Source organism: Anser brachyrhynchus (genome assembly GCF_964034855.1).
Source record: "Anser brachyrhynchus genome assembly, chromosome: 4".
In the NCBI taxonomy this organism is placed as follows: Eukaryota; Metazoa; Chordata; class Aves; order Anseriformes; family Anatidae; genus Anser; species Anser brachyrhynchus.
Genome location: NC_137698.1, coordinates 67,722,204 through 67,733,016, shown reverse-complemented (window position 1 = coordinate 67,733,016; position 10,813 = coordinate 67,722,204). Strand labels below are relative to the sequence as shown.

Below are 10,813 nucleotides of genomic sequence, written 5' to 3'. Positions count from 1 at the left end.
AGTCAATCACATAAAGAGAGTGGCTTTATCAAACAGGTGAAGGCTGGTGCAACAGCTCCGTGTACCTACAGGATACTTTCACTTAAAGCTTTTGCTCATGGTGGTGAGTTTGTGGCGAATTCCTAGGGTTTCTATCCCAGTGACAGCATAAGGTGGTTCTCTTTGCAGCTTAAAAAGGTGTAGTTGTCTCGAGGGGTGCAGGTGAGGTGGGAGAATGGCACCTGAGGCGTCCATTCAACATGCCACTGACCTGGGACTGGACACTGACCGGCATCAGCAATAGGGGAACTCTGTAGCTGTTCAAGTTGCCACTTCTCCCAGAAGGAGTCACTGCAAGGTAATGGTGTTGAGGAGTCCCAAGGTGGGGGTTGCGATAAAGTAGGCAACATAAAATATATAGAAAACAAAAAAAGTGGATGGGTGAGTCTGGAAATACTGTACTGTGGAAATTCAAAAGTTATGAGAAGAGAGAACAAACAGAACCCAAGGCCTGCAAAACTCTGCTGTGCATGGGGCGGGGGCTGTTACAGACCTCTCACAACAGGGAGAGAGAAAGCTCACCAGAATTAGAGGGGATCTCCATAGCATAGGAACCTTCTGCAAACAGTGTTGTAAAATGGAATTTAATATAGAGCAGGGATTTTAACACGTTTCATACTCTAGCCAGATAAAATAGAAGAGTATCATTAACAGGAATATTTTCTTGGCAGTAGTGAGTGATACCGGAGCTAGTGGAAAGCATTGCAAGTAACAAAACAGCACAGTGAGCTGAAGTATTGTTTTACATCTTAAATAAAGTCTTGTGTCTAAAAACTGTACAGTAGCTGATGAATATAGATGATTATGATCCACAGAAGTGAACTCTTTACGCTCTGCTTGAAATGCTTCTGGTGTTGACAACCTGGCAGAAGCACAAATCATCTCGAGATCTGCCTTTGCTTACTGTCTTACATTTCACATCAAAACATCACAATCTTGCACCCTTTAACCATAACAATACTCTGCCCAGATACAAGATTTCATTTTTTTTTTCTCTGTGTAATGAGTGCAGGATCAGGCTTATGTAGCCAGCTATGAGCAAGTAGAGATTATTTCTGAATGTGTCACAAATTAGGGTAGCATTTCTTTATTACAGCATCACCAGCTGCATTATATAAATAGACCAAGAGGGATTTTCTACCATTAAAAGTAATATTTTTGCACATTACTAGAGGTGTTTGAATGATCCACATTAATAGGCATGTCTACATGGACTTTTGTTAGCAATCAGCTTTCTCCTCTAAAGAGCCTGGAGATAAGCTGATCAAACAATTTTAACACAAAATTTGTTTTTCCAGGCTTGTTTTTGGAATTAATTCCAACAGTCAGAGGTGAGATCAAGGCCTTCTTGCAAAATCTGAATAAAACACAGTGATATGCATATACAAAGTTTGTCAAACAAAATATAGAAATACACAAAGTTACACAAAGAAAAGCTGGAGGATGGAAGCTCCCCTTGTGCTTAAAGCTAACAACTTCAAGAACAAAGAAGCAGCACATGGTTCAGCAAATGAAAATGAAGACATCTGCAACAGAAGGTAAAGACGAAACCAGGGACAAAGAAATCTCTCCTCTGCCAAAATTCTGTCCTACCTCAGGTTGCCTCTGTCACAACTAAAATAGATCCCTTTCTGTGGGTACATGAAGACATTACAGTTGCCTGTTACAGCATGAAGGGACTACCACAAATTCCAAAAGCTTTGGAATATCTGATTTATTTTCACAAAATTTGTATGAATGAAATCGGAGAGCTTTTCCCATTGTCCTACACCTTTCAGACTTTGACTTCAGTGAACTCTGAACACAATGGTAAATTTCACAGGAACTTTATGGCTCAGTACTCTATGCTACATTAAAAATAACCACTGGGGGCCAGGGTATACACTTCTACCTGACACTGAAATCATTACTCAGAGAGTTTCACAGGAAGTTTCCCTTACAGGTTACTTATGACCACCCCATGAATACTAGCAAATTAATAGCTAAAATAGGGAAGACTCATAATATTTTTTACACAGGAATAAATTTAATGTTTCTAATAATGAAAACTTTAAATGCCACTGGAATATAATGACCAGTACAGCAATGGATATAGTTACAATTCATCTGAAATCTTGGAAATATTGACTGTAAAAATCCTTCTGGTCTTCTTGATTTTCCACTAATTCAGGGGATTCTTGAGTTAATTCAGATATTACCAATTATATCCTGTTCTACCAAATATAATTTCTCTAATTATAAAAATTGTCTGTCTCCTGACATTAAACTCTATTGTCTCTGTACCTGTGTTCTACATAGCATGCCATTCATACATTAGCCTTCATTACAAGCAAGCAAAAATAAGATACTTGAGATAATCCTTTCTCAGTAGTGTACTATTTGCTTCATCCCAAGTCTGAGCAGAAAATGAAAAAAGAAAACAAAACAATAACCTAAAATGAAAATGAATATCAAGTAAAAATCAATTACTTACGAAAATTTATAGACTAAAAATGAAGTTACCTCTTGCGTTACCTAGTGTTTGAGAGTCCAGATCATCATCAATAAACTCCTCACCCTGGATGATGTTCTGGGTGTCCTCACTATGATTGACAGGGCTTGTCATCTCCTGTTCTTTTTCGTTGTGCATCTGGGCATAGACATTCCTGCCTGGCAGTTTCCTAAATTGGACAAGGAGAAAAAGTCTTGTGATGGAAGTCCTTTGTGCCACACACATGCTGGCACCAGAGCAGAGCTCTAGCAATGACACAGTACCAGAATCACATCATAGAACCAATCATATCCATCCCTAATTTTGTGTTCACAATCTAAAGTCATCAAGACTTTATTCTAAGAGTTTTATTTAACTCTCTTGAGCCTTAACTGCTCAAGAATTCTGCATTGATGATTTCTTGACTAAGTCTGATACACAATAAACTATATTAAAAATAAAATAAATTAAAATAAAATAAAAAATAAAACTAAACAAAATAAAATAAATAAAACCACACAAAAAGTGATTTTTGTGAAATAAAGCAATAAAAAGCCCCAACATAATTCTTTCCTGGTACCAGACATCTTTGCAAACATTAAAGCTGGGTCACAATCAGTCAAGCCCATCTCCCTGGTCAGGTGGGCTGACACTGAAAGTTAGTGGTAGCATTCAATGGCACTCTCATAATGTATTAGGGTTAAGGAGAGAAGCAGGAGAAATCCAGGAGACAGGGAATGGGAAGGGAGAAGAGAGCGATGCAGCAGGAGTCCAGGAGCAAGAGGTGTAGAGTAAGGAAGTAACCCAGCATTGGTAAGGGCAAGTAAGAAAGTAGTGCTTCTGTGCAGGGTTAGTTGGGTAGAGATAAGCAGGCAGCACTAAAGCACTACTGGGAAGTGCCGATTTAAACAAACTTTCCATGGAAAACAGCATTTAACTTATTCATTCTGATATGAATCTAGAAAAACAAAAAGCATGTTATTAAACAGCTTTATCAGCTCTAACAGACAATTAGCACCATAGCTGAACTTGGGAAGCTTTAAAGTAAGTATGGTAAAGATTTCTTAACTAGATTTACTTAAATTAGACTTTGTAAAATCAAAGGGGATAAATCAGGGGTTTCTAACTTTTGCAGCAGAACTCATGGTTTAAACATTTCTAGAGAGTCATACCCTCTGTTGTAGCTGTGTTCATCTGAAATCGGCCTGGGCACACAACAGCATCCGTTCCTACTCACCAAGCAGACACTTCTGATTAGGGAGCTGCAGGTTATGAGCTCCTTGTCCCACATAGCAAGCAGCAGCTTGACAGCTTGATCAGCATGACAGCAGATCATGGCTGTTGAAGTCTGTGCTCAAAAGAAATGGTTGCAATGGGCAGACAACAAGAAAAAAGGGAAAATGGGGTTCAACTGCTGAGGTTAAGCTGGGGTTTCTGCTTTGCTCCTGTATCTACAGGGCAAAGACAGAAAAACTGACAGCAATTTTTAGGTATCCCTCTAAAAATGGCCAACTTCTGCTCCATATTCTGGCAGCAGTATGACAACTGGATAAATACATGAGTTGCTCTGCTTTCTTTTGGCTTTCAGAGATGACCTGTGTTTAAATGTTATGTTAGAAGAAAGGTTCTGTTCCACGTGGCACCAGTTTGAGGTAAAAGTTACTGCAGCATCCTATTTTGAACAGCAGCTTTCATTGCATCACAAATAACTACAGAAAAAAATATATTGTTAAACAATGAAACATGAGTGAAAGGGATCTCCTCCCTATTGATGAACTGCATCCTATATATCTAAATATGTAGACACACATCTGTATAGCTATGTGTGTATGCACACATACACACATACATGTATATGTATCAATCAGGCATTTTATCCCATTATTTACAAGCAGCACAGAGAAAGAAATATGTTTGGTTTTACTATTTTCTGTACCCCACTGAGCATGGAGTAAATAAAGCACAGGCACTAACTAATCCCAAGGATGGGAAAAGGGTCTGGTAGCACAATGTTATGCTGGTATGACTGCTTTAGGACGTCCAAAGGCTCCTCCAACACTAACATACTTTGCCAAGCCCTGCATCATTGTCCTCCCATTAACTGGAGTAAAAAAGCCACATTAAAACAGAGAGGGACATTCCTTCCTCATTACAAAAACAAATGCATTAGGTAATTAATTGTGATTTTTTTCTCTAGGGCCAGTAACTTCAGACAGTTTATAATGTGTCTGCTAATGAAACTAGCCATGTGAAAACAATATCTGTCTCAATCAGACCTGCACCAAACCTGTCAAATTGCTTTCCTTTCAGTCCACCATCAAATGTCTATGGGAAACAAAACCCAAAAGAATGACTTTGCAGCACATCTACAGAATTAGCACATACCTTTCTACAGGAATTGGGAGATCTTCTCAAAGATGTATTTCTGACAGATTTGGAAGCATCAATAGCATTACCAAAATATTTTTGACATAATAACAATGTTATCCATCTCAAACCCATATGGCATTCCAGATCTTTACAGTGAGAGCTGCTAACCTACTTGTTGTCTGCCTGTGTTTTCACAGGCTGAAGGACCTGCCTGAAACCAGGTCAACAGGGTGCATCCTTTGGTATAAAACCTGAGGTTTCAACTGTTGTATTCAGTAAATCTTACTTAGATCACCATAATCCCAATACACACTATTAAACATGCCTGAATGAAGAAACCTCACAAGTTCACAAGTAACCATTAAACTTCTTGTTGTTAAGAGCACTCCTTTATGGGTTATGGATAAAAGGAGAAAAGACATAAGCTGATATTTCTCACTCAGACCTCATGAACCTGGTCCTGTTAAGCACAGATCCTTAAGGGAAGGTATAAAGTTGAGATACTCAGTGTAGTATCTTAGATTGTATCATGGAACATGGATGGGAGGAGGGGGAATATTACAAGTCTTGTGAAGGTCATCTGACCTTTTATACATTATAGAGATCTCTATGTGTTTTATATTGCTTCAATTTTACAAGAAAGAGATTTATCCGATCTCAAGAAAATGACAGTCCAAGTCTTTTCAAGACACATTTTTTAACATGTGCCAGATGTTCTGTTTACATGGGACAACCACACTGTGGAATGAAACAGGATGTGGATACTGAATCCTTGCAAAAATATAGGCCTAATTCTGGCAATTTTCCAGTTGCTCCACACTGCTGTAATATGTAGGAAGGAAGCTGCTATCCCTAATTATTCCGGAAAAAAAAAAAAAAGTGCGTACCCTGATGTGTTTTGCTCTTCTTAAGGAAGCAATTTATGTTGAGTCCATTGTAAGTGTTTGAAGTAGGCAGAGCTGAAATGCTTGGGTCTACATAAAAGACTACTGTGAAAACATGACAAGACATGAAATTTGACCCAAGAGATTTATATCAGCAATATGAAAATTGAAAGCATGTTTTATCAGAACAGAGAAAAAGATTGTGCAATGGTTTCTTTTGGGGGTTTACTCTTCAGCTGCAAAATGCCTGTGCTTTGCATCCATCACTGGAGACAATTACCTCTGCTGTATTGCACTCTATGGTTTACATTTTTAGTTCCTATTGTTTTCTCTGTAGCATTTTATTTCAACCATGAGGAGGAAGAAATATTCATGCCTGCTTTGAGGACCATAAAAACATGAACAGGAGACTTCATTCTGCACAGAACTATTAATGAGCATCCCAGCACATGGCTTTGACTGAGCTCTCCAGGTCCCAAACCTTTTAGAAGATATTCTAGGAAGCAACTGTTTTTCTACATTCACAAATTCTAATCAGTCCATACCAGGAACTGTTTGTACTTAAAAATGTTCAGCAGTATGAAACAGCAGGAGGGGGATGAGATATTGATTCTCACTCCTTTAAACTCTCTAGTTTATTTGGCTTTCAATTCCCGCCTTGTGGAGCCAATATTCATTGGCCTTTACACAGCTTCACTCATTTTCCAGAGGCTTGATTAAGATTCTGTTTAGTATAAAAAATAGGAGCATATTCACATGGCAAAGGATATGGAATAATGCATCATGCTCTTGGAACTTAAATAAAACTAACAACAACAATAATCCATTAAACAGAATATTTTATTGTGGTGTTGGTTTTATTATGTTTGGATTAATGTTCAGATGAATGGCTTCTTTGTGCTTTGAGATGCTCCTGATTTACTTCACTCTTTCATTTTGGAAATCTTTTATACAAGCTATTACTTTGATTTCAGAGGAAGTTTTTATGAAATATTACAGATCATTAAATTAGTGCCTTTATATATATGTATATAACTAAGTGGCATGAATTGGGACTAAACTTGCTCTCATGGAACATAAAAGTAGTATAAGCAAGGTGGGGAAAAAAGATAGCTTTTCTTCAGAGACTGAAAATGAGATAGTAAGTCAATGAGGCAGAAAGATAACACAGTTCTGCTCCACATTGTGGAAATGGCCCAGGAGAGGGTTCATTTACCAAAAGTGGCACTTGACAGTCCCAAGAAAAAAAAGAATTATGCATGAAATGGTATAAATTTGATTGAAGTAGACTCACAGACATTTCTGAAAACACAGTATTCAGCTTTAGGATACAGGCAGTAGTTTGCATACAAATTAAAAGAGGAAGATTTTCATACTTTTTTAGAGAATCAATTTTTTTTTCCTGTTAACCAAGTAAGGCACTTAGGCAGAAAAAATTCTTATCTGCTCTGGTTTGGTTAATCTAATACCCTGTTGTTATACAGAAGTGAAAAAGTAAGAAAAGGATGATTTCACATCTTCTACTAGTAACATAATGATTATATGGCAGCTTTGATGTGGCTAAAATACAATTTTCCTTTCCTCCACTTTGCTTAGTGCAGACAGTGCTATTTGCTTTCTCTATAATGTTGCCCAGGACCCCCCACTGGGGAAGTTTGCTCTGAAAGGATGAAGAAATCTTTTCTGGGTTGTGACTTGAAACCCACACAGAAAAACAAACATTCTTTCAAAGGGAATGGAAAACGTTTATCTTTACTGAACCAAATTTAGTAAAGATGGGATGGTACAGAAAAAAAATATATATGCAGGTCTCAGATCTGTATTAAAAAAATGGGCCTGATTTCTCAAAAATATTTTCCATCTGCTTCATATTGTTCTGGTCTAAAGAAGCAGCTTTCTGGTCTAAAGAAGCAGCAGAAGTAGTCCATTTTTACCTGGATGGTTAAACAACTTAAGCGTGCTAGTGAGCATTGTAACACATTGTTTGCTTGAGGCATCAGATTGGTGATTTCCATACCCAGAACGTAAAAGCAAAGAAAAAGAAAACTATTCTTGGCTTGTCCAATATCCATGCTTGTTGTCTGCACTGTCTCGTGTCACAGCCACAGTGAGATTTAGCAGCCTGGGTATTACTTCTCTTTCCTTACTGCTATACTGAAAATTTCCCCTACCCAAAACATGTAAAACCATCTTTGTTCACTCATGGAATCAGACTAGAATTAGTTTTTAGAAACCATCAACATTAATCATTTAAAACTTACTTCTCTTTTACCAGGTAAATCTTTCCAGATACCAAATTTAACATTAAGAACTATTTTTCGTGCTGGCAAAGACAGAGAATAATCCAAGTCATGTTCTTCTTTGCCTGTGTCCCAATGCCAATTGCAAGTCCTGTAGACCCAAGTATTGTAGTGACAAAACTAAGATTAATAAACATTTCTCTGAGGATAAATGGAATTTTAACGCTTTTCTGAAGGAAGTATCTGCCTATCAGCTTACACAAATGAAAGGAAATCACCACCACACCAAATCTCTTACATGTCCTCCTGTATAATTTTCTGAATTATACAAAAATTATGGACAGTATTAACACTTCAACACCTTATACATGCCTATAATTTATAAGTGGAAATAATTCATATTTACATTTGCATGTGTTGTCTGAGGTACCATAGGGCTTAGAAAGTGTTATTCTGCTGAAATAATCTCACAAATTTGAACATTTTTTGTTGCATATGGCATTCTTTCAGCAAATTCTTAACACTGATAAGCCTTCATGCATTTCAGGTTGGTTTATAACTAACGAAGGACACCTCAGTTTCAAAACCTCAGTCCCTATGGGCCAGTTTGTAAACTTACACACTCACTGTTCTAACTTTAAAGGGACTGCACTTGTAAGAAAGTACTCCATGGGGATCCAGAAATTTATTGTAAGTCCACATAAACACAGGAAAGATTTCCTTTTTAAGGGATATTTTTTTATGGGATTAGATATTTGGGTGGGAGAGGAGTTCACAGGAAGCACACAGGGAAAAAGTGATTCTTCAAACTGAGCACTGATTAGGCACTCAATATGCTTTGAAAACCAAACTGTATGAAAAAGATGCAACTAAAAAAAAAAAAGGCATCTTGGAAAAGCTTAGCAGGAATATTTAAAAATAATTCTGTCAAATATCTCAGAAAGAGATATGGTACAGACCCAAACTGAATATTACTGCATGGTCATTCATCAATGCCAACAGCAGTTTTCAGGCTACTGAGAAGCATCTGAATATATCTCACATTTCTGCTCACTTGCACTAAAATTAAACGCCCATAAAATTCAAATGCAAATGATTTTCACAAATTACGTATGGAAGTGTGCGAGACATTAAAGCTCACAATTTGCAAATGGTACTGTAGTTTCCTCCTTAATAAAAGCTCTATTTATAAAGCAATGGTTCATTGGGCATTTTAGATAGGACTTAAGGAATATAATTTTTTTCTTCCTTTCTTGAATATTTTATACTTCTTTTGCCACACAGTAATTGTGTCTGTTATTTAATTGCTCTCATTTAAGAGCTAATAAAAGATATAAATCATACTGCTTTCGAAACATATCGCAAGCAAGTTTTATGATTCCGTACTACAACCAACAAATCCTCCATGTATTGCTACTGAAATAATATAATTACATCACATCAACCATTTTTATGCCTTTTCTTGCTGCAGGCACTTAAAATAGGGAAATGGATTTTTATTCAGTTATAGACAGTCTGATACAGCATTATGTACTTTGTGCTTTAGAGCAATCAGTCACCATGGGCCCTAAGAAACTTATGTTCTGCAGGGAGAAAATGAAGAGATTCTTGGCAAAGAAGGTTTCTCTATTGACTTAAAAACGCTCATCTAAACAAACTCTCACTTAAACGTTACCTATGCTTTTTGTCATCATAAACATGGTGCCATATCTACTTCTATAAACATGCTCATTTCAAATAAAAATCAACCCTGAATAATATGACAAATTGATAGAAATCCTGAGTAAAGATTTGATGATAATGAAGGTTTCTTTCCAATATTATCAAACTCAACAGCTTCTAAATGCCCCAAAGTTATTAAAATGCTAAGAATATAGCCAGTGGTAACACAAACTCATGAAAAAGAACAAAATTCTTCTTTAAATTGCACAGCATCCAAGTAGTTATGATAGAAACCCATTGCAGACTAAAGATCTATCAGACTGCCGAAGACTAGCACAGTAACCATCGTCAATTTTGAGGATATGTCTCACATAAAGGCCACCTCTAGAATTATTTCTTCCTTTAACACATCCTAGTGTCAAATTAATGCTTATCTATTACCATCGTTTATTCTATGTGGCATTGTCCCAGCACTTAAAACATAATGTGTGCAAAGAGAAACTCCTCAGAGTTGTACATTTTGATATATTTATATACATATTTTTTTTTAGCAAAGTGCATTGCAGATGCTTGTGATAACTGGGCTTCATTCATAACTGCTAAGAGTAATGAGATAGAAATTATGAGATAGGAATTAATTAGGAATAATATTTTAGTTCATCTTTCTTTCGTGATGATATTATTTAGACAAGGTGAACACTCTCCACAGTTCCCATATTGCTACTGTTTCCTTGATGTCAGTTCAGAATGAAGCTCAGAAAAATATGATTTTCAAAGCGGTGGACTTCTTGCAGTTTTTCAGTCTCCTTTTGGAACAATAAACTCTTTTTTTGCTGATCTGCGGGTAAGTCTAAATCTCAAAATGTATATGTTGTTGATTAAGGTTTTACTTGCCTTTTGAACTTGTAGAGGATGAAAGCCCCAACTGCAACTAGACAGATAACAAAGAGAACCACAATAGCCCAGTAGCCACTGCCTCCTCCAATCCTCTGAGAGTCTGAAATAAAAAACAGCACAACAGCTTAGCATGCCCTCTTTTAGATCAGTCATAGTCTTGGGGTTTCTCTTCTATTTAATTGGTAAGTCAAAAGATTTGTTCCTACTTGTGTAACCTCTCCAATCCATCTGTAGCCTCTTCAAAAAGGCAA

At 36.9% G+C, this 10,813-nt stretch overlaps 1 protein-coding gene across 12 annotated transcripts in view; it reads right to left on the bottom strand.

The window, feature by feature from the left end:
* SORCS2 (sortilin related VPS10 domain containing receptor 2) overlaps positions 1–10,813 on the bottom strand; it is a 553,956-nt gene that overhangs the window by 10,925 nt on the left and 532,218 nt on the right. For 8 of the 12 annotated variants that reach the window (XM_080592004.1, XM_080592014.1, XM_080592013.1 and 5 more), the window contains 3 exons: positions 10,560–10,662; positions 2,542–2,699; positions 251–330 (listed from right to left, as the gene is read on the bottom strand). In XM_080592004.1, coding sequence (XP_080448130.1) covers positions 251–330; positions 2,542–2,699; positions 10,560–10,662 — 341 coding nt within the window. The remainder of the gene's footprint in view (positions 1–250; positions 331–2,541; positions 2,700–10,559; positions 10,663–10,813) is intronic. The other 4 variants (XM_080592009.1, XM_080592008.1, XM_080592010.1 and 1 more) reach the window with 4 other exon arrangements.